The 23,796-nt window shown below is 48.2% G+C and overlaps 1 protein-coding gene across 1 annotated transcript; it reads right to left on the reverse strand.

The window, feature by feature from the left end:
* Positions 1-497: 497 nt before the first annotated feature.
* RFC2 (replication factor C subunit 2) lies at positions 498-23,623 on the reverse strand. The gene is made up of 11 exons (XM_082670603.1): positions 23,491-23,623; positions 20,771-20,840; positions 18,571-18,612; positions 18,165-18,271; positions 14,314-14,415; positions 12,929-13,029; positions 5,619-5,776; positions 5,304-5,369; positions 4,501-4,581; positions 3,201-3,314; positions 498-1,627 (listed from the first exon to the last, which is right to left on the reverse strand). The coding sequence occupies exons 1-11, from the start codon at positions 23,595-23,597 to the stop codon at positions 1,517-1,519; spliced, it is 1,059 nt and encodes a 352-aa protein (XP_082526729.1). The 5' UTR covers positions 23,598-23,623; the 3' UTR covers positions 498-1,516.
* Between the last annotated feature and the right edge of the window lie 173 nt (positions 23,624-23,796).

A 23,796-nucleotide genomic window follows, 5' to 3' on the forward strand; every position in this document is an offset into this window, starting at 1 on the left:
GCCTAGAGAGACAGAAGGCTGGGGACAAGAACTTGGTCCCTGAGTCCAACCCTCTTTCCAGATGCTGCACCGATTCTATGAGACGAAGTTAATGCTGCAAGTTAGGAAATTAGAAGAAAAAACATCTAGAACACAGCTGTTGGCCACTTGTCTCTTCACGCCCCGCAGTCCTGGCCTCACGACGTGGAGAGGACAGCTTAGGCCTGAGCACAGGTGTGGTGGGGCTGCAGTGAGGCTCCAGCGGGAGGGGGTCCTGCCCCGCTGTCACTGAGTGTGGGAAGCTGGGGTCTCACTTTGCACCATGGGCACGAGCATCCCTTCGCCTCATAAGGGTCCCAAGGCTCCGGACAAAAGATAAGAGTGAGAAGGTAGGGAATTCCCCTGGCGGCCCAGTGGTTAGGACTCGGTGCGTTCACTGCAGGGGCCTGGGTGAGAGCCCTGGTTGGGGAACTAAGATCCCGCAAGCCGTGCGCCAAAAAACAAAACAAAACAAACAATTGAGACGGTATGCCGAAGTATTTTTGTAAAACTTCCCCCGGCAGTTTCTGAGGACCTTAATTTTTTTTCCCCCTCTTAATCAAAACCCTAACCGCAAAGAACCAGTGACCCTGGAGCCTTTCCTGTATCCGTTCAACCACGTGGTCTGGATACGTGTCTAACCCTGCCTGGGATTTGCTTCAGAACAATCTGGGAGTGGGGTAGGATGCTGGTGCTGGTGTCGGGTACAGAGGAAACAAGACTGGCCACGTGTTGGTAAAACTGCTAAGATGGATGATGAGTATGTGGAAGTTCCCTGTATCATTCTCTGTTTTACGTACAATTGATATTTTTCATAATTTTTAAACGTGGAAAAAAATAACACCTTGCCAAAAAAGAAAAAGCAATTCCACAAATTAATGCAAAATTCACTGGGAAATTCTAAAGCAAATGCGTACACCCATTTGCACAGAAAAGGCGACCTGGTGGGAGGGTCCCCTATGCCTGTCTGCACCATCCTCCTCTGTGATTCTTGGCAAGTCCTTTCTGAAGGGCTCAGGGCCCTGGGCTGTTCTGAGAAGCTGATAAATTACAACAAACCCTGCCTCACTCTGTGGGACTGTCCTCTAGGCGTCTAGAAAGATTGAGATTAGCCTATCCAGTCTATTATCGAAATCACCTTTCTACCTGTAGGACACTAGGGGCGTATACACAGAGACGGGAAGCCAGCTTTCCTTGTGGCCTTGCACTGCCACCTTTCTGCTGACAAAGCTGTACGGTTTTATTACTAAAATGCCAACACGTGCACAGATCAGGCACTGGGCCCTGGAGGGTCTCTGGGGCCTTTCCATGCTGTCGCCCCACCACAAGTCTGAGGCTGAGGGTAAACGCTCCAGGAGCAGGGGAGACGTACTGGAAGGTGACGGCAAGGAAGATGCACTCCAGGGCCATCCAAGGCAGCACTTTTTCCACATCAGAAGGCTATGACTCCTGCCTCTCAGTGACAAGGACTCATAACCCAGCGAATGAGTTCTCTGCTCTAACTGGCCACCGGGGCCATTGTCTTCTGACACAGCCTGGCCAGGAGCCCTGCCATCTGCAGAAGGGAGTTCACACCTTCTGCTATTTTCATATGAGTGTATCCAATTTCCTGAAAAAAAAAAAAAATCAAATTTAAATCTGGTTAATAAGTGAGGGAAGAAGTTTAGTTTTTAAAATCTGAACATCTAAACGAATGGTTTGCTCAAAAGTGATGCAGTGAACTCAAACTCCAGCTGGAAAATGAACTCTGAGGAGTTCAATTTATTTCCTAAAAGGTTGCTGATATTTCTTTGACAGGTACTGCTAAGAAAATGAAAAAGAAAAAAAAAAGCCAGACTGGGAAAAAACATTTGTAACACACATATCTGACAGAGGACTTGTAACCAGAATATATAAAGAACCCTCAAAACGCAATAATAAGAACACAAACAACCCAATTTTAAAATGGGTAGGGCTTCCCTGGTGGCGCAGTGGCTGAGAGTCTGCCTGCCGATGCAGGGGACACGGGTTCGCGCCCTGGTCCGGGAAGATCCCACATGCCACGGAGCGGCTGGGCCCGTGAGCCATGGCCGCTGAGCCTGCGCGTCCGGAGCCTGTGCTCCACAACGGGAGAGGCCACAACAGTGAGAGGCTTGCGTACCACAAAAAAAAAAAAAAAAAGGGTAGACTTAGACACTTCCTCAAAGAAGATCATGGATGTCAAATGAGCCACATGAAAAAGTACTTGACATCATTAGTTATTGGGAGATGCAAATTACAGCCATAATGAGATACTACTATACACCTATTATATGGCTTAAAAAAGACCAACTGAGCATTCCAAGTGCTGACCAGAAGGGGGATTGTCTGGAATGCTCACATACTGCTGATACAAAGGCAAAGTTCTATAGCCACTTTGGAAAAGTTTGGAAGTTTCCTATAAAGTTAACCCTTCGATTACCATTCAACCAAGGAATCTCACTCCTGGGAAGTTACCCAAGAGAAATGAAAACTGGGGTTCATGTTCACACCAGTTCACGTACACAAATGTTTACAGTGGTTCTATTCACTGTCACCAAAATCTGGAAACTCAAGTGTCCTTCAACTGGTGAACAACAGTGGGACGTCCACACAAGGGAACACGACTCAGCAATGAAAAGGAAGGACCCACCGACATAGGCAACAACGTGAACAAATCCAAAATGCATTAAGTGAAGTGAGAGAAGCCAGACGTAAAAGGTTACGTTCTGCTTGATTCCACTTGTATGGCCTTCTGGAAAATTCTGTCCCCCAAATAGAAAAGAGATCAGTGGTTTCCAGGTGCTAGGGGGACAAGCTGACTACAAAGCAGCCCATACAGTTGGGGAGATGACAGAGCTGTCCATATCTTGACTGCAGTGGTGTTTACAAGACTGAATGCTTTTGTCAACAGAATGCACCCAAGAGGCTGAATTTTACTCTATTTAAATTACACCTCAGTTAATCTCACTCAAACAACAAACAAATAAATACCTCTCTCATAAAGAGAGTCATTCCAAGGAACACTAGGTCACTGCCTGGCAGGACTGACTTAAACAAACCCCCAGCCCCCAGGATGACCGGCCACTGACTGAGCATCTTCCAGGCACCTGGTCTGCGAGTAAAACAAAACCTCAGCGTGGCCCAGTTCTTGACGAGAGAAGCATTGCTCTACTCTCACTGACCTTAATAAACTCCAGTTTCAAGTATTCTGCCATTTGGAAGGTTTTACACACTCGAAAAATGTTGCCAATGATGTCTTCTGGGGAATAGCCAAGATGCCACAGGTGAGCAAGGATCTAGACAAAAGAAAACACACGGAGGCCGCGTAACGGTGTGAACAAGGATGCTGGGGGAAGTGAGGTCAAACCCACACCAGTCTCAGGCCCGTCACACAGCTGGGAGCAGACAGGCCATCTGAGACAGCACGAGTGCTTCTAAGAATCGGCCCAACGCAGCGGCCCTGCTGGTGGGCCGCACCCTTTAGGTCATGTGGGGTGATCGATCTTCCCAGCAAGCAGAGAGATAGTATCGCAAATGTTTTAAACCGACAGTCTGCCACCATACCCTGTAACGTCTTTATCCAAGGCTCTTAAAAAGACTTTTTAATCGTCCCAGTAAGTGCCCCAGAGTGTCTGCTACGCTCTCTGAGCTGCCACTCTTATAAATGAACACCCCCGGGACGATTAGGCCTGAACAAATCCTGACCAGGGCAGAGATGACCGCAGTGGTCTCAGCCTCCTGCCTTCTCAACCCCAGGCCCCAGTTCCAACGCTCACCCCACCCCAACTGCAGGGCCTGGAGTCCTTGGTTCCCTGGGGCAAACGCAGGGGGTGGGGTTAGCCCCGTGTCCATAAATCTGACGGCGTCCTTCAGGCCACGTGCCTGGGTCTCCCTGCCTTGCACGCCAGTTTCACGAGAGGTCGAGCTCTGCCCTAAACCCACTCAGCTTGTAGCTTAGTTTGGTGGCAGCATGGGGAGGGAAACCGGCTGCAATCAGAGCAATGGCCTCAGATCACATCAGTGCCCCCCACGTGGACTTGAGGGTCACCTACACCCCAACGATGCCCACTGGAATCTGCTCATAGGACCAGGCTCTGGGTCCCAGGATGCCCATTCCCAGGCTCTTCAGGAAGATAGAGGGGGACAGCTCCCCTCCACAAAGAGAAAGATGGCTTTTCTCTATAAAGCAAGGAATTGGGCTGTTCTTTCCTCATGTCCTAGGAGGACAAATTCCTCTTGCAGAGAATATAATTCAAGTAGAAAGGCATGACTTTGAATTCCAGGTCTATTACTTTCAAGCAGTGTGATTTAGAGCAACGAGTTTGGCCTCTGAGCCAGTTTTCTCACCTGTAGAGGGTACCCAACTCCCAGCATCAGTTAAGAATGAGATGGAGCAAAGTCCCCAGCACAGGGAGCACCCTCTCTGCCCGGCTCAAGAAGCGAGAGGTTCCCCCCGCGTCAGGAAAGGGGGAGGAGACCCACCTTGTAGGCCTCATCGATACTGGCACTCACACAGTGCTGGATCATCTCCTTCACCAGCAAGGGGTGGGGCTCGTCACAGACCTGAGCAAACAGAAAAGAGGCCGGTCTGGGGCTGAGGGGGGTCATCCGAGGAGGAGCCCTGGCAGACCCACGTCTGGGTAACCTAGGTACCCACCGTCTTCACTTGCTGTTTACATTGAATTCTCCAGCAAACAGAACAAGGTTTGGGAATGCCTCTCTCACCACCAGAGTCGTCACCAAATAGAGTTCGGTGTCGACCTAGTGCGGTGAGGGGAAGCCTCTGACATCATCATTACAGATTTCTCACACCAGATGAATTCACAAGAGCCAATAAGGAATGTACACGCAAGGGGCAGCTTCAAAGCCACGAGTCACCTGTCTTACATCACTGGGAAGATGACCTGCCCAGTGGACTCTCTGAACCCACTTAAGAACTGGGAGGTCTTTGGGGGCCAATCTCCCACCTGGAAGAGGAACAGGCTTGCCCTGGACAGGGCCCCCAGCCTCAGCGTGATCTCGGGCCTGTTTCCTCAGCCCCAAAATGATGAGAACATCTGCGGGCAGGGATGTGTGAGGACCAAACAGGACACACGTGGAAGCCCTGGGCCTGCCGCAGCAGCGGGGCACGTCCACCACCCACACCACGCCACAGCCGAGCCCCTCCCGCTCTCCGCGGGGGCGAGTCTGTGCCCCTCCTCCCAACGCCGCCCGCCCGCCCTCCTCTGCTGGCCCCGGCAGGTGCACGACGCTCTGTCGACCGTGATGCCCACGCCAGCTTTTACCTTGAACACATTCTCACTGTTGATGAAGCCGAATCCCGCGAAAGTGGACTGCAAGTTGTTCAACGCCTGCCGAGGAGCAGAAACAAGGCCAGGGTGATCTTCAGTCTCTGCCCGCCCCATCTCCCCTCTTGGGATCTGAACTTACCCCCCTACTTGCAGGCCTGCTCCCCACTGGCCCGAGGCCCCACCAGTGTATCTGGTCAACGTTCCCCAGTCTGGCTACACTCATCCCCAGGCAGCAGTCGCCCCCCTCTCCCCCCAAACGAGGGGTGCAGCAAGCCCGGGAGGCCGGCGCCCAAGCGGTGGCGCACGCACCTGCCTCATGTCGCCCTGGGCGGTGAAGAGGATGGCTTCCAGGCCGTCGTCCGTGTGCGGCACCTTCTCCTGCTCGATGACGCAAAGCAGCCTGGCAAGAATCTGGGCGTCGGTCAGCTTGGTGTAGCGGAGGACTGCGCACCGGGACTGAATGGGCTCTGCACGGGACAGGAAGAGTCAGGCTCCCCAGCAAAGCACGGCGTGACCCCGTCGGTCCTTCAGTTACTCGGAAGCAGCCGCAAGAGCCACGTGGCCCGGCCATGCTGACGCCACAGCCCCTGCCCAGCAGTGCCCAAGAGGGACCCGGCAAACAGGCTCAATTTCAAAATACCAACCAATAGTGGCCTCAGCTAGGACTGCCCAGGCTGACCTTGGCTGGCCAGGGCTTCCAGAAGGGGAAAAGGTCCTCCAGGATAGAGACAGCCACGTGCCACAGCCCACAGGAGAGTCAGTGCGCGCCCAGGTGGCCTCCTGAACCGCCGGGTATGAGGTACGTCTGGGCCCTTCTGGGCAGGTCACGACCCAGCCAGTCTGGGGTGAGAACAGGGCACCTGCGTGGCTTCTTTAAGCTTCCACAGGAGATTCTGAGGCACATGAGAACCACCAGATGGACGAATGCCGGATTCTGGGTGCTATCCCTGACCTTCAGTTCAGACCATGACAACATCATCTCCATGATCTCCACGCCCCGAGTGGGTCTCTGATCCATCCTGCTCTGCTGCCCCACTGGCTTTCCTCAAAATGTGTTGACCGGTCGTCACCTCTGCCTGCCCAGGCAAACCCTTCAACTGCCCACCAAGGTCACGGTACAGACCACCTCTGACCCTCCTACATAAAATCTTCCGCAAACCTCACCGGTCTCTCCTCTCCTAAGCCTGCGTGCCTCCCATGGAAAAATCGACCTGTGCTCTCCTGGCAGCTCTTCCCACCAAGGACGTCCTTTCCCAGCTTCTCCCCACTTAAATCACAACCGTCATTGAAACAGCTCTTCTCCCACCCTCGTCCTCGCAGAGCCGGCCCAGACCACCCCAGACCGAAGTGACCGCCCCTCCTTTGCTCTCACATACACTTTCAAGGAACATGTTCCTGTTCGTTTATTTGCATTAAAGAAACCAGTTACCTCCGCCAGGGATGCAGTGGACGAACACCACGACCAGGCCCCGGCCCCTCAGAGCTTAGGTTTGCCGGGATAGAGGAGTGAGCACCAACAGGGACGTTCCCACACCCTGGGACAGGGCTATGGAAGAGGTTTGTAGGAACGGCTCCAGGAGCCCAGCCGGAGAGCATCAGCTCCGTGGAGGTGAGTTCTGAGCTGGGCCTTTAGGGACGAGCTTTCCAGGCCGGAAAGGCAAAAGGAACAGCACATTCAGAGGCAAGAGTGATGAAAGGGCACAGGGGCTCTGGGGAGCCGTGAGGCACTGTGCAGCTGCGTCACACAGGGTAGGAGATGAGGCTGTGGGTAATGGGCTCCCGTGTGCTAGGATGGGGGCGGGCGTGGCTGTGTGGGCCATGAGGGACCACTGAAGGGCTCAGTGGGGGAGTGGCAGGGTCAGATCTGTGCTGAGAAGACCCCGGCAGCCAGCTGGTGACTCAGGTGCAGGGAAGCTGCAGGGACACTGCACCAGTGAAGGGGAGAAACTGAGGCCAGACCTAGAGTGAGGGAAGGAGGGGTAGGGGCTCAAGACACTGGGGAGGTGGGATGACCTTGGACCTGATTCTGGTGAGGGGCTGGCTGTGGTGGTGAGCAGAAAAGGGAGGACCTGAGATGGCTCAGGGCTTGCTGGCTTTGGGACACACCCCCTGCCTTGTGTGAGCCCCTGATGGGCAGGGACAGAGCCTCATACAGGTCTGTAGCCTCCACTGTGCCTTGGGTGGAGGAGATGCTGTGCACATAAAACACTGTGTTCAACATCTGTCCAATGGATGAGATGTTTCAAAGAACGGCTTTCCTAAGGGTTCATTTCAATTTGTCTGAAATCAGGAAGATTCACGACAGAACCTTCTTTACATATTTGGCTTAACAGCACAGACAAGAGAAAGACCAATTCAAAACGGGAGTTCTTGGGACTTCCCTGGTGGTCCCGTGGTTAGGACTCCGCACTGCCAATGCGGGGGGCCTGGGTTCGATCCCTGGTCGGGGAACTAGGATCCCACGTGCCACGCGGTGCGGCCAAAAAATAAATAAAATAAAACAAAACAAAACAAAAAAAACACAATGGAATTCTTATCTAAAAGCAATTAATATGCAAACTACACTAGAAGTTTCCTTTCATAGATTTTTCTCTTTGGAGAAGTACCAAAAGCTGCGAATTCAGATACACGTCAGAATAAAGCAGTCCTAGCCTTCCTCCAAGAAAGCAGAGCTCTCCCTTAACTGGTGTAGCTCCAGGAGCTAAGGCGAGGTTGTTACTGACAGTTTCAAAAATCAGCTCTGCAGTGATTTGATCATGAACCATCTCCTCTAAAGCTAAGCAATACATTTCTTTACAGATTTGGTTTACATGGTTCTTATATCCCTTTAGAAATTAAAAAATAATCAGAATGCTACCGATATATACCAGAAAAATTAATTTCATGAAAAGGGAGGGCCAGACCTTTCTCCACCAATAACTGCAGTTTCAAATCACAAAACAGACCCATCCACGTATAGCCCTATGCAAAATGCACTGGGGGGATGGCTTCACAGGCGAAGTCTATCAAACATTTAGAGAAGAGCTAACACCCATCCTTCTCAAACTCTTCCAAAATACAGCAGAGGGAGGAACACTCCCAAACTCATTCTACGAGGCCACCATCACCCTGATACCAAAACCAGACAAAGATGTCACAAAGAAAGAAAACTACGGGCCAATATCACTGATGAACATAGATGCAAAAATCCTCAACAGAATACAAGCAAACAGGGCTTCCCTGGTGGCGCAGTGGTTGAGAATCTGCCTGCCAGTGCAGGGGACACGGGTTCGAGCCCTGGTCTGGGAAGATCCCACATGCCACGGAGCAGCTGGGCCCGTGAGCCACAATTACTGAGCCTGCACCTCTGGAGCCTGTGCTCCACAACAAGAGAGGCCGCGATAGTGAGAGGCCCGCGCACCGCGATAAAGAGTGGCCCCCGCTTGCCACAACTAGAGAGAGCCCTCGCACAGAAACGAGGACCCAACACAGCCATAAATAAATAAATTTAAAAATTCACGACATATGTCAATATTAAAAAAAAAAAAAAATACGAGCAAACAGAATCCAACAGCACATTAAAAGGACCATACACCATGATCAAGTGGGGTTTATCCCAGGAATGCAAGGATTCTTCAATATACGCAAATCAATCATTGTGATACACCATATCAACAAACCGAAAGAGAAAAACCATATGATAGGGGCTTCCCTGGTGGTGCAGTGGTTGAGAGTCCGCCTGCCAATGCAGGGGACATGGGTTCGTGCCCCGGTCTGGGAAGATCCCACGTGCCGTGTAGCGGCTAGGCCCGTGAGCCATGGCCACTAAGCCTGTGCATCTGGAGCCTGTGCTCCGCAGCGGGAGAGGCCACAACAGGGAGAGGCCCACGTACCGCAAAAGAAAAAAAAAATGATAATCTCAATAGATGAAGAAAAAGCTTCTGACAAAACTCAACACCGATTTATGATCAAAACTCATCATAGAGGGAACCTACCTCAACATAATAAAGGCCATATATGACAAACCCACAGCCAACATCATTCTCAATGGTGAAAAACTGAAACCATTTCCTCTAAGATCAGGAACAAGACAAGGTTGCCCACTCTCACCACTATCATTCTACATAGTTTTGGAAGTTTTATCTACAACAGTCAGAGAGGAAAAAGAAATAAAAGGAATCCAAATTGGAAAAGAAGAAGTAAAATTGTCACTGTTTGCAGATGACAATACTATGCATAGAGAATCCTAAAGATGCTACCAGAAAACTACTAGAGCTAATCAATGAATTTGGTAGAGTAGCAGGATACAAAATTAATGCACAGAAATCTCTGGCATTCCTATACACTAGTGATGAAAAATCAGAAAGAGAAATTAAGGAAACACTCCCATTTACCACTGCAACAAAAAGAATAAAATACCTAGGAATGAACCTACCTAAGGAGACAAAAGACCAGTATGCAGAAAACTATAAGACACTGATGAAAGAAATTAATGATAATACAAACAGATGGAAAGATATACCATGTTCTTGGATTGGAAGAATCAACATTGTGAAAACGACTATACTACCCAAAGCAATCTACAGATTCAATGCAATCCCTATCAAACTACCAATGGCATTTTTCACAGAACTAGAACAAAAAATTTCACTATTTGTATGGAAACACAAAAGACCCCAAATAACCAAAGCAATCTTGAGAAAGAAAAATGGAGCTGGAGGAATCAGGCTCCCGGACTCCAGACTATTCTACAAAGCTACAGTAATCAAGACAGTATGGTACTGGCACAAAAACAGAAATATAGATCAATGGAACAGGATAGAAAGCCCAGAGATAAACCCATGCACATATGGTCACCTTATCTTTGATAAAGGAGGCAAGAATATACAATGGAGAAAAGACAGCCTCTTCAGTAAGTGGCACTGGGAAACTGGACAGCTACATGTAAAAGAATGAAATTAGAACACTCCCTAACACCATACACAAAAATAAACTCAAAATGGATTAAAGACCTAAATGTAAGGCCAGACACTATATAAAACTCTTAGAGGAAGACATAGGCAGAACACTCTATGGCATAAATCACAGCAAGATCCTTTTTGACCCACCTCCTAGAGAAATGGAAATAAAAACAAAAATAAACAAATGGGACCTAATGAAACTTAAAAGCTTTTGCACAGCAAAGGAAACCATAAACAAGACGAAAAGACAACCCTCAGAATGGGAGAAAATATTTGCAAACGAAGCAACTGACAAAAGATTAATCTCCAAAATATATAAGCAGCTCATGCAGCTCAATATCAAAAAGACAAACAACCCAATGCAAAAAAGGTCAGAAGACCTAAATAGACATTTCTCCAAAGAAGATATACAGATTGCCAACAAACACATGAAAGGATGCTCAACATCACTAATCATTAGAGAAATGCAAATCAAAACTACAATGAGGTATCACCTCACACCGGTCAGAATTGGCTATCATCAAAAAATCTACAAACAATAAACGCTGGAGAGGGTGTGGAGAAAAGGGAATCCTCTTGCACTGTTGGTGGGAATGTAAATTGATACAGCCACTACAGAGAACAGTATGGAGGTTCCTAAAAAAACTAAAAATAGAATTATCATATGACCCAGATATCCCACTACTGGACACATACCCTGAGAAAACCATGATTCAAAAAGAGTCATGTACCACAATGTTCACTGCAGCTCTATTTACAATAGCCAGGACACGGAAGCAACCTAAGTGTCCACTGACAGATGAATGGATAAAGATGTGGCACATATATACAATGGAATATTACTCAGCCATAAAAAGGAACGAAATTGAGTTATTTGCAGTGAGATGGATGGACCTAGGGTCTGTCATACAGAGTGAAGTAAGTCAGAAAGAGAAAAACAAATACCGTATGCTAACACATATATATGGAATCTAAAAAAGAAAAAAAAAATGGTTCTGATGAACCTAGGGGCAGGACAGGAATAAAGACGCAGACGTAGAGAATGGACTTGAGGACACGGGGAGGGGGAAGGGTAAGCTGGGACAAAGTGAGAGAGTAGCACTGACATGTATACACTACCAAATGTAAAACAGATAGCTAGTGGGAAGCAGCTGCATAGCACAGGGAGATCAACTCCGTGCTTTGTGACCACCTAGAGGGGTGAGATAGGGAGGGTGGGAGGGAGATGCAAGAGGGAGGGGATATGGGGATATATGTATACATATAGCTGATTCACTTTGTTATACAGCGGAAGCTAACACAACATTGTAAAGCAATTATATACTCCAATAAAGATGTTTTAAAAAAAAAAGATAGCACAGCTACCTTGTTTGATACCACTCAGTTGTTAGTTAGGGGAGCAGGGATTTGATTTGAAATCTGTTTGCTTACAAAGTTCATGTTGTTTCCAGTTAAGCTGCTGATCTGGAAAGTTGAACATTATTTGGTAAAATCTGGACTCTGTAGTTTCCCTACTCTTGCCATTACCTGTAGATAGAATTTTGACTTCTAGGATATTGTTCATTTCACTTTTACAGTAAAATTTATAATAAAAATTTAAATTAAAAAAAAATGCACTGGGGGGTGGGGGCAGTTCTTTAAGTATAACACAGCTCCCGCCCTCCCAGACCTGTCCTACCACTGGTAAGGAGACAAGCAACATACGCGGCCATAAATCAAGACCTTTTAGCACAGTTTCCTCCACTGCACCATGGGTGTCTTGAAGGTAGAGAACGTTTCCTGTTAAACTCTGTCTGCTCTGCACTAGCCTAGTGCCCGACACCTACTAGGAACAGAGTAGATGTTTGTGGAATAGATTCATGACCTGGGGAAGGTCAAGGGCCACGAGCCCACTGGGGCTGGAGACAATGACTTTGGGGGGCATCATGGTTGGTACCACGCTTGTCTGGGTGGAGGAGCCGGACAGCTGAGCTTACACAGGCTGGGGGTTAGCGGGGCGGATGTGAGGCAAGGACAGAGGGACAAGAGAGCTGTGAGAAATAGTCAGAGAGAGAGTGAAAAAAAGCTGGGCTGTGCTCACAGTCTGTATCAGAAAGGGAAGGGTGTGAAACCAGCAGGAAGTTGAGACACTGAGGTGGGAGGGCTCAAAGCAGTGAGGAAGAAGACAGACTGCTGGGAGGGAAGGAGGGAGGGAGGGAGGGGGCTGGAAGGACCAACGCCAGGTCAGGAAGATGAGCGTGTGAGGTTTCACAGGGGAGGCAACTCCTGGTAATGACAAAACCCAGCGTGCAGACACACTGTATGCCAAGTGCTCCAGACACACAGAAAGCGCAAGAGTGCATCTGCACAGGGGCCGTGACCGTGACACTGTGCACAGGATACCAAAACATCACACGCGCCTGTGATGCAAGAGTCAGACAGACCTGGGGCTCCAATCCCAGCTCTTCGGCTTGCCGTGAGACTTTGGGCAAACTATTCGACCTCTCTGAGCTCCCTGTTTTTTTCATCTCTAAGGTGGAACTAATAATACCTCCTCATAGAATTATATAAGATTAAATGAGAAAGCAGATTATACAGTGCTCAGCCCACGGCAGGCGATCAAAAGCCCCTTCTCTTCTGCTGCTAAAGAGCCAACGTGAACGGCACGTGGACCCCGAGCCATGCAGAGCTGACCCTCACCTATGATTTTATCCGAAGCGTTACAAGCAAGAGCGAAGCGGGTCGTTTTGGAGTAGATTTCCATCGTTCTCCTCAAGGCTTGCTGGGCTCCATCAGTCATGCTGAGAAGAAAAACACAAGGGGCGGTTTGCAGCTGGGACCCAAGGTCCACGGGACACAAATCCCCTCCTACGGACCCTGGGAAGCCTACACTCCTGATTGGGCATGCTCAGTCTCTCTCTGGTGTGGGTCTCACGCAGACAGGCTGCACATGGACAGAGCAGAGGCCCTGCAGGCAGGCTGCCTGGGCTCACCTCAAAGCTCCTTCATCCACTCCTGTGGGACCTTTAGGCAAATTATCTGAGCCTCAATGTCATCGCCTATAAGGAGATAATGCTACTGCCCACCTCAGAGGGTTGTTATGACAGTTAAATAAAACAATAACATGTAAAGTGTGTAGCAGAGCACCTAGCATAATGCAGATGCTTACAGATACGTGCTGGATAAACGTTAGCGGCTATTACTGCTGTAAATAATGTTACAGTAAAATGGTTAAGGTGTATCCCCACTATGGAACAAAATGGAACAGAATACAGCAATTAAAACCTATGTTCAGGGCTTCCCTGGTGGCGCAATGGTTGAGAGTCCGCCTGCCGATGCAGGGGACGGGGGTTCGTGCCCCGGTCCAGGAAGATCCCACATGCCGCGGAGCGGCTGGGCCCGTGAGCCATAGCCACTGGGCCTGCACGTGCGGAGCCTGTGCTCGGCAACGGGAGAGGGCACAGCGGTAAGAGGCCCGCGTACCGCAAAAAAAAAAACAACCTATGTTCACAACAAGATTACAATAACATGGAACTCTGCTTTTCGCGTTAAAACGCAAAACCAGGATACAAAAATTATAATTATTATCATCTCAACTATGTAAAAATGCCCAGTGTAGAAAAACAGGAGATAAAATAAAGCAAGAAATTACCCATATCTTTAAAAGTTTCTTCAAAGAACATGAATTACTGTTATTTTTCTAAATGGCACCTAACATTTTCTCATTTATGCTGATAATGATCGCACAATGTTGTGAATGTACTAAATGCCGCTGAATGGTACACTTGAAAACGGCTGAAATGGTAAATTTTCTGTTAGATATATTTCACCACAATTTAAAAAAATCATTTAAATTATGCATGTAAGTGATGCTGGAACAAACACCTTAACTGTCTTCGACAAATGTTTGTAAATGACTTAATTAAGATCAGGTTTAGGGCTCAAGCCTCTATTAAATCTCTTTTGAAGATGTGATAAGCAAATCTGTCACAGAAGTGCCAAGGTGAGAGCTCTTCCTCCTGATTTAATCCAGCCGATAAAAGACTCAGAGATCAAGGTAAAAAATTCCTGGCAAAGCACTCTACCTGTCTGCTTCATCCAGGATGATGATCTTGTGTCGCCCTTTGGGAAGGGTGACTTTCTGTTGGGCAAACATTTTGATTTTGTTCCTCACAACGTCAATGCCCCTGAAACAATGAGCCACAATATTATTGTCACCTTCTGAGACCAATTCACTCACCTTCACGGGGACTTTTAACCCTCAGGACACCATCATGGGCCCAACTTTAGTTATTAAGTTTCTTTTTGGGCAATCTAACTATTTATAAGGATTGTCATTCATTACTTTTATTCCTTCTTGGAGGTCTTCAGAAGAACAAAGGAAAAAATTTACTTACTTTTTAAAAACAGAATGAAACTCATTTTATCTTGCAATTATCATACAGGTCCATTGGATTCTTTATAATCTAAGATACATTTTGGGGGTCTCAGTAATCTTATGCTTCCTGTATCTTAAAATGTTTGCTACTTCATCATCCTAGTACTTATTTCATCATTACTCATCAATTATTCCCAACTATGCTAAAAAAGACTAAAATAATAAAATGAAAGTGATGGAAATGCTTAGAAGATCGATGCAATATTCGGAAAAACTGTTACTACTGCCTCATCCTTCCGTTTTTTATTGTTTTGTGAGGTACTACATTATCTTTCTGGAAGATACAAAAGTAGTTCAGATACACCATCTGAAAGCTTTCATTGACCACAGCCAAAAATTCAAAATTTTTCATTTTCTACCCATAATGTCACAGAGAAAAGAAATGACAGCGGAAGATGTTTCATCATTATAAGACAAGTCAGAAAATGAAGTAGAGAGACAGCAGGATTCTAGACTCTGATGATGCTGATGGTGAACTAGATCACATAAACAAAATTTTAGACTACGAGTCTTCAGATGCCAAAATCCTCCATGAATTTTCTCAAACTTAAGAATCAAGGCATGAACATATTTCTAAGGACAAAAACTAAACATATTTTCACCCAGTTAGTCACTCAACAGGAAGAACTTAGCTCTCCAATGTCTTGTGACAAGAACTTGGACCATCCTGTTTTGCTAAAAGAACATGTGACAGGACTTCCGTGGTGGCGCAATGGTTAAGAATCTGCCTGCCAATGCAGGGGACACGGGTTCGAGCTTTGGTCTGGGAAGATCCCACATGTCGTGGAGCAACTAAGCCCTCAAGCCACAACTACTGAGCCTGCATGCCACAACTACTGAAGCCCATGAGCCTAGAGCCCGTGCTCCATAAGAGAAGCCACTGCAATGAGAAGCCCGAGTGCCACAATGAAGAGTAGCCCCCGCTCGCTGCAACTAGAGAAAGCCTGAGAGCAGCAACAAAGACCCAACACAGCCAATAAATAAATAACTGTATTAAAAAAAAAAAAGAACATGTGACCGTATTCGTTCATCTTTGATATTCGAACACCCACATTTACTGGGTACAGTTTGTAAGTGATCAAAAGCTGAAGGCAGGTGTGTATAATAAGGTTCCTGGAAGGAAACAGATGATAAAGGAACCAAAAAAAGCCATTGTATGGATCCCTCTAATAAATCTGAAATTGAAAATATTTGCAATCATGGGCCATCCTCTCTTCAACACAGTTAAGAGCCACCAACATTTTCTGCTGGTATCTGCCATCTGGAATCGGCGTTTACAAAACGGCTCAACTGCAGGCGTGTTCATGGCATCCGACGAGCTGTTAGTTGCATTCAAACAACAGAGCCCGTTTCAGGTCTGTATACATCATCAAAACCAGGAAGACGTTGCAGAGTAGAGAACCACGGCAGACTTTGCAGACATTTTATTCAACAGGTCCTCATTTTATAATCCTCTACTATCCCATGTCTAAAAAGTAAACTGGGGGGCGGCTTCCCTGGTGGCGCAGTGGTTGAGAGTCCGCCTGCCGATGCAGGGGACACGGGTTTGTGCCCCGGTCCGGGAGGATCCCACATGCCGCGGAGCGGCTGGGCCCGTAAGCCATGGCCGCTGAGCCTGCGCGTCCGGAGCCTGCGCGTCCGGAGCCTGTGCTCCGCAACGCGAGAGGCCACAGCAGTGAGAGGCCCGCGTACCGCAAAAAAAAAAAAAAAAAAGTAAACTGGGGGAGTTCCCTGGCAGTCCAGTGGTTAGGACTCGGCTCTCTCACTGCCATGGGAGGGGGTTCAATCCCTGGTCGGGGAACTAAGATCCCACAAGCCACGCTGTGCAGCCGAAAATAAATAAATAAATTAATTAATTAATAAAAGCAAAAAGGTTAAGATGGTAAATTTAATGTTAAAAAAAATAAAAGTAGTAGGGACTTCCCTCGTGGCGCAGTGGTTAAGAATCCGCCTGCCAAGGCAGGGGACACAGGTTCGATCCCTGGTCCGGGAAGATCCCACGTGCCGCGGAGCAACTAAGCCCGTGTGCCACAACTACTGAGCCTGCGCTCTAGAGCCCATGCTCTGCAACAAGAGAAACCACCGCAGTGAGAAGCCTGTGCACCTCAACGAAGAGTAGCCTCCGCTCGATGTGACTAGAGAAAGCTAGCGTGTAGCAATGAAGATCCAACGCAGCCAAAACTAAATTAAAAAAAAAAAAGTAAACTAGCAGCCCACCTCCATTAGGATGGTTACTAACAACAACAGAAAATAACAAGTGTTGGTGAGGATGTGAAGAAAAGGGAGCCCTTGTGTGCTGTCGATGGGAATGTAAAATGGTGCAGCCACTATGGAAAACAGTACGGTGGTCCCTCAAAAATTGAAACATAGAATTACCAAATAATCCAGTGATTCCATTTCTGAGTCTATATCTGAAAGAATTGAAAGCGGGGTCTCAAAGAGATATTTGTGCACTCCTGCTCATAGCAGTATTATTCACAGTTCATAATGTTCAAAAGATAAAAGCAACGCAAGTGTCCATTGTCAGCTGAATGGATAAACAAAACATAGTGGTATATACCACTCAGCCTGAAAAAGGAGGGACATTCTGACACGTGCTACAACATGGAGGCACCTGAAATATGCATGAAATAAGCCAGTCACAAAAGCACAAATGCTGTATGATTCTACTTGTGTGCGGTTCCTAGAATAGTCAATTCATAGAGACAGAAAGTCACATGGTGGGTGCCAAGGGCTAGGGGAGGGGAATGGGGAGTTGTTGTTTAATGGGTGCAGTTTCCGTTTGGGAAGAAGAAAACAGTTCTGCAGATCTGTTGCACAATAATGTGAATGTACCCAACGCCACTGAACTGTACACTTAAAGACGGTTAAGATGGTAAATTTTTTTTTAATAAATTTATTTATTTTATTTATTTATTTTTGGTTGTGTTGGGTCTTCATCACCGCGCACGGGCTTTCTCTAGTTGCAACGAACGGGGGCTACTCTTCGTTGCGGCAGGCAGGCTTCTCATTGCGGTGGCTTCTCTTGTTGCAGAGCACGGGCTCTAGGCATGCGGGCTCAGTAGTTGTGGCTCGCGGGCTCTAGAGTGCGGACTCAGTAGTTGTGGCACACGGGCTTAGTTGCTCTGCGGCATGTGGGATCTTCCCGGACCAGGGCTTGAACCCGTGTCCCCTGCGTTGGCAGGCGGATCCTTAGCCACTGCGCCGCCAGGGAAGTCCCAAGATGGTAAATTTTATGCGATGTGCATTTCAGCACAATTAAAAGTAATTTTTAAACTCTCCATTAAAAAAAAAAAACTAAACCAATAAGTCAAGTGCTTATGATGCCACATCAACAAGCCAGCAATCCCCATTCTCTTTCATTGGAAAGATTAAAGGAAAACACAAAGCCAGGAAAACAAGCTCTATAAGTGCTACAGAGACCTGAAAAATGTTGTTTCTATAACAGCTCAAAATGTAAAACACTTGCCACCCTTCAGGCCTAACTCCCAGGTGTACCTGTCATTTGAGGCATTGAGCTCCAAAACGGCATCCTTGAAGGCCGGGCCCAGCAGGGCTCGTGCCAAACACAGGATGCTGGTAGTTTTGCCGGTTCCTGGGGGGCCCTAGGAATGAGATCTCCAGTAAGTGCTTCAAGCCAACAGAATGAACGTAATGAGAACTCCCGATTTACTGCTCACCACTCTTTGCGCTCAGCCCCCGCCTAGAGCCCTCCCAACCCATAGCACACACCAGATCAATACAGCAACCAACCCGCAGACCTGACCAGTGGGAGGTGGGAATGGTATGGGCTCTGGTGGTCATGGGCTTCTCTGAGGAGGAAGCTCTGTACATGAGAAAGCGCTTAAGAGGGGGTGAAAACGAGCCTCCAAGATGTCCGACAGGGCCAGGACCCAGTACTCACAGCAATGATGATATTGGGCACATTCCCTTCTCTTGAAAAGACCTGAAGGAAGAAATGCTCGTTAAAACTGGTTCATCTGCAAACTTGAGGAGCCAGGTCTCCCCAACCACACAGGCCCGTGTAGCAAACATGGCTACAAACTGTTCCACGTGGATGCCCCGTGGACATCAACACACTCTAAACTGAATTCAACACTTTCCCCTATAAACCTGAGGTCCCCCCATGTTTCCCCTTCCGTGGACTGTCAACGGCATCAACCCTCCCGCCCACACCAGGAACCTGGAGGTCACCGTCATCCCTGATTGGCCTTCTCCCTCACCCCATGCAGCCCCTCAATGACGAAGGCTGGGCCCCTCTTTCTCCTTTATCTGGAGACCACTTGCTTCTCTTCAGCCCACTGCCACTTTCTTAGCCCATGACCTCTTTTTAAAAAATTATTATTTTTTTACATTTTTATTGGAGTCTAGCTGATTTACAATGTTGTGTTAGTTTCAGGTGTCCAGCAAAGTGAATCAGTTATACATGTACATATAGCCACTCTTTTTTAGATTCTTCTTAGCCCATTACCTCTTGCCTGCATTGCCTTCAACAGGCCATTGGCTGGTCTCCTTGCATCTAATCTTGCCCCACTCCAATCCACTTCCCATACGGTAACATAACCAATTTTCTAAAATACACATCTCTGAAAACACTCTTACCTGACTGGAACTCTTGGATGACTCAAACCCTTAAACCTGGTTCACGAGGCCCTGCCCACCTCACCAGCTCACCCCTCCCACCCCTCCCACCCCCCAGTACATGTGCTCTACAGCCTCGTTACTTGGTAGGCTCCACAGACCAGCAGCATCGGCATCTCCTGGGAGCTTGTCAGAAATGCAGACTCTCTGACCCCACTCCAGAACTACCAGATCCGAACCTGCATTTTGACAGCATCCCCAGGCGATTCGTATGCCATCCATGTCGGGAAAGCACTACTCTGTATTCCACTCAGACGGCATTCCCCACCCCCCACCCCCGCCATAGAATAAACCATGCTCTCTCTCACCTCCGGGCCTTTGCACATGCTGTTCCTGCTGCCTCCCCTCTCTCCACCCCCGACCCCCCAAGTCTGGCTGACTCCCACTCACTTAGCTTTGGTGTCACTTTTTCCATTTGGGAATTAGGACTCTGTAAACAGGTTAACTCTTCCCTGAACTAACCCACATGCCCCCACAGCCCCTGTTCATCCCCTGGCAGAGTGCTTATCACATGGCCTGATGACTTTAATGCTGCCCCAGTTCGACTGTAAATCCCACGCAGAGCTGGGCTCAGGTCTACTCTGTTCACCATTATATCAACCATTCCTAAAACCGCACCATAACTAGCCCAGAGAAGATATTCAAATATTTGCCAAACGAATAAGTCTGTAAAATAAATAAATACCCTGGTAGCTATTGAAGTCTAAGCCCCAGTTACTACAGAGACCGCCTCTGTCATGTCTCAGATAGCTGGGCTTCTAGATTCTGCCTAAAGACCTCTAGGGCTGGGAATTCAAAGCTTCCTCTACTGCTGACTGTTTCTGCTTGCTCCCGGTTTGTGTCATCCTGAAGTCGGTTGCCTTGTCACTTAGTTGCTTTAGGCAGGGCTTAGCAATTATGATGGAGAGGAAGGTGGGGGGAGTGGGGGTAGTCCACCCCGAGACCCGTTTTTATAAGCTCCCTAGCTAAGAATGGTTTTCACATTTTTAAAGGGTTGTTTAAAAAATAAACAAAGGGACTTCCCCTGGGGGTCCAGTGGTTAAGACTGCGCTTCCACTGCAGGGGGCGCGGGTTCAATCCCTGGTCGGGGAACTAAGATCCCATGAGCTGCAAACGCGGCACGGCCAAAAAAAAATACAGAGAATATGTGACAAAGACTTTATATGGTTTGCAAAGCCTAAAATATCTATTCAGCGGCTTTTGCAGACAAAGTTTGCCACCTCTGCTCTTGAAGAATACAAAACAAGTCTGATAAGCCCTCTCCAATGAGCCAGTCCTTCAAACATCTGAAGTTACCCACCCTGTCCTCTAGATTCCTCTCCAAACTGAATGTCTCCCATTCCCTTAATTCTTCTGGATTTGTGGCCAGCCCCCAGCTCACTACCTTGGCTGTCTTCCTCCAAATGCCTTGAGCTTATCAAAGTCACAATAATGAGATGTAAGATCCTCTTTTAAAAACTCACCTCCAGCCTGCTCACTGTGTCTTCATTCCCGACAATTTCATTCAGCTTTACTGGTCTATATTTTTCAACCCTGTTTTTAAGAAAACGCATAAAGATGTTGACACGGCTATTTTCACGCTACCCAAAAGAAAGCACTGAAGGGCAATTCTGGGAGCTTTGTCAGAAGATGATATACATTCAATAAAAATACATCAAATGGTTGCAGGTTTTAAATTTAAAGAGATGCCCGAGTGCCATTTGAAAAGTCAATTGCATGAGAATTGTGCACCAAAGACTTCAAACCCGCCACAGCAGAGAAACACCTGCTGGTGCTGGAGAAGGGCCAGAGCAGGCCATCTGGAGAAATGTGACTCTGTGTGGCCACACAGTCTGCCCATCACAACAGAAGTCCAGCGCACGCAGCACTGACACCATTTGCTCTGACAGACATGGATACAACTGGGCCCCTTCTCATCCTTTAACTGCCAGTGTCTGCAGACTTGTGCCGGGTGCCCAGCACGGCTGACTAGACAGAAACCGCAGGCCTATCCTGTGATCCTATTAGGCTGTGTGGACTGGACAGCCTAGTGGCCTTTTCAGACCAATACTTCTTCTACTAAGCAAGCTATGCTATGAGAGAAAGTGACTTTCTCTGGCTCTGAGAATAGAAGTGGAAGTAGATTTGCAATGATTTGACCATCAGGACTTCCTCTGCCTTTATGATAGTCCCTGATTTACTCCTAGCTTGTATTCCCTCCAGGTACTGGTTTTGCACCAGAAGGAGCTGCATGCAAAGCTTTTTCGCCACATACTGCAGAAAACGGAGACAGCTCTCCTCCAAGGTCCGCAGATGGAGCATGCTTGTTCCTCCTCATTTATTCTTCATGCTCAGCCCCCTCCAGGTGCCAAGCGGTGTGTAAGGAGCTAGCACACTCAACGGGAAGAAGGTAGCAGGTGCAGACATGAGCAAAACATAGTTCTTGCTCTCAAGGGCTTTCCCACTAGCGGGGAGACACAGCTTGGCAAATCCCACTACAATGCTAAACTGCTTATGAAAACCACGGGCTGTGGAAGCCCAGAGGAGGGAGGAATCGCCACCTGGGAATGTTTGGAGCTGAAATCTCAGCTAGATTTTGTTCTGTTTTAATAAATTTATTTTATTTCTTTATTTTTGGCTGCATTGGGTCTTCGTTGCACGGGCTTTCTCTAGTCGCGGTAAGCGGGGGCTACTCTTCGTTGTGGTCCATGGGCTTCTCATTTGCGGTGGCTTCTCTTGTTGCAGAGCATGGGCTCTAGGCGCCAGGACTTCAGTAGTTGTGGCACACGGCCTCAGTAGTTGTGGCTCGCAAGCCCTAGAGCGCAGCCTCAGTAGTTGTGGCGCACGGGATTAGTTGCTCCGCGGCATGTGGGTTCTTCCTGGACCACGGCTCGAACCCGTGTCCCCCGTATTGGCAGGCAGGTTCTTAACCACTGAGCCACCAGGGAAGTCCCTCTTAGCTAGACTTTGAACAAGGCAAACATACTCCTCCTTCAGGACCTTCATAGCTGCTCCCTGACTGAAAGCTCTCTCTGCCTCCATGGCCACATGGCTTCTTCCCTGAATTCAGGTCTTTACTCAAATATCATCTCATCAGAGGCCTTCCCTGACCACCATAGCGATTTACTCCACAGAAGCTGTCACCATCAAATATATTATATGTCTACTTGTTCATTTTTTACTTTGTCTTTCTCTATCAAATGTAAGCTCTGTGACAACAGCATTTGTTTTGCACACTGAAGTATCTTAAGCATCTAAAATAGGGTCGTGTGTGAAAATTATAATGCAAACCACATATGTAATCTTAAACTTTCTCATAGTCACATTTAAAAAGGTAAAAAGAAAATGGGTGAAGTTATTTTACTAATATGATTTAGAGAACCTAATATAGTCAAAATATTATCATTTTCAACATGTAATCAATATAAAAATTACTGAGTTTTTTTAAAACTAAGTCCTTGAAATACGGCGTGTATTGTACACTTACAAGCCCATCTCAATTCGGACTAGCATCAGACTCATGTGGCTAGTGGCGGGGGGGCTGGATAGCGCAGCGTAGATATTCCAGTAAGCTATACTGCCCATCATTTAGGTATCTGGTCTCGCCAAGAAGAGGGGTGGGCTGGAGGGATGGGAATACGCAGCGGACAGGGAGGAAACCATTCCCACGCCCAGTGGAGAGTTCCGAGAGGTGCGCACAGGGAGTGGAAACCGTGTGGAGAGCCTGCCCTACACCTGCGCCTGTTGGCAGGTGACTTCCCAAGTCACCTTTCCTCCCAGCTGCCCAGGATGTTGCTATTTAAAGTGAGCAAGCCACGGAAAACAGGCAGGGGCCTTCACATCATCCCGATTCCGGATCTGCGTCCGACACTTCCCGCCGAGCGACCATCAGAGTCGCGGCTGGCACAGCGCCTGGTGCACAGTGCGTGGTCGCAGCGGGCGGCTATTATCACAACTAGCATTGTTCTGACCAAGACCCCGCTTCCAGAGTTCAGACTGGTCACTCTCCAACCCAGGTGGGCTTAGCGACCCACATCCCTTGCCTTCTTCAAATAATAATCTACTGGACACCACCCCGGGGCCTCCTGCTCCGCTCAGGTGACCCCCAAATGAGCTCCCGCCCCTGGTTACCCCGGGACACACGGCCCGCCACTCGCCCACCCACATGTCCAGAGAACCCATCGTTGATGGCCTGGATCCTCACCACGGCAGCTCGTACTGGCCGGCACTGCCGGGGGCCTTGCTGGGGGCCGGGTCAGGGTCCTGGGCCCCGCACTCGCCACTGCCACCGCCACTCTCCTGCGTCTCCATTCTCCCGCCGCCTCTTCCCGCCTCCAGAGACCTCACCCCATGACGCCATCACGCAGGCACCGCCCCTTGCTTGCGAGGGACTCTGGGCGCGAGCGGAAGCCTTCTGCCCGCCCCTTTCTGCGCCTGCGCAGAGGGCACAGGCCTGGCGGGGGAGCTAGTTGCTATTGACGGCAGTTGCTATGGGAGACCTGGTGTACGG

Source organism: Grampus griseus, assembly GCF_964374135.1.
Source record: "Grampus griseus genome assembly, chromosome: 14".
Classification (NCBI taxonomy): Eukaryota; Metazoa; Chordata; class Mammalia; order Artiodactyla; family Delphinidae; genus Grampus; species Grampus griseus.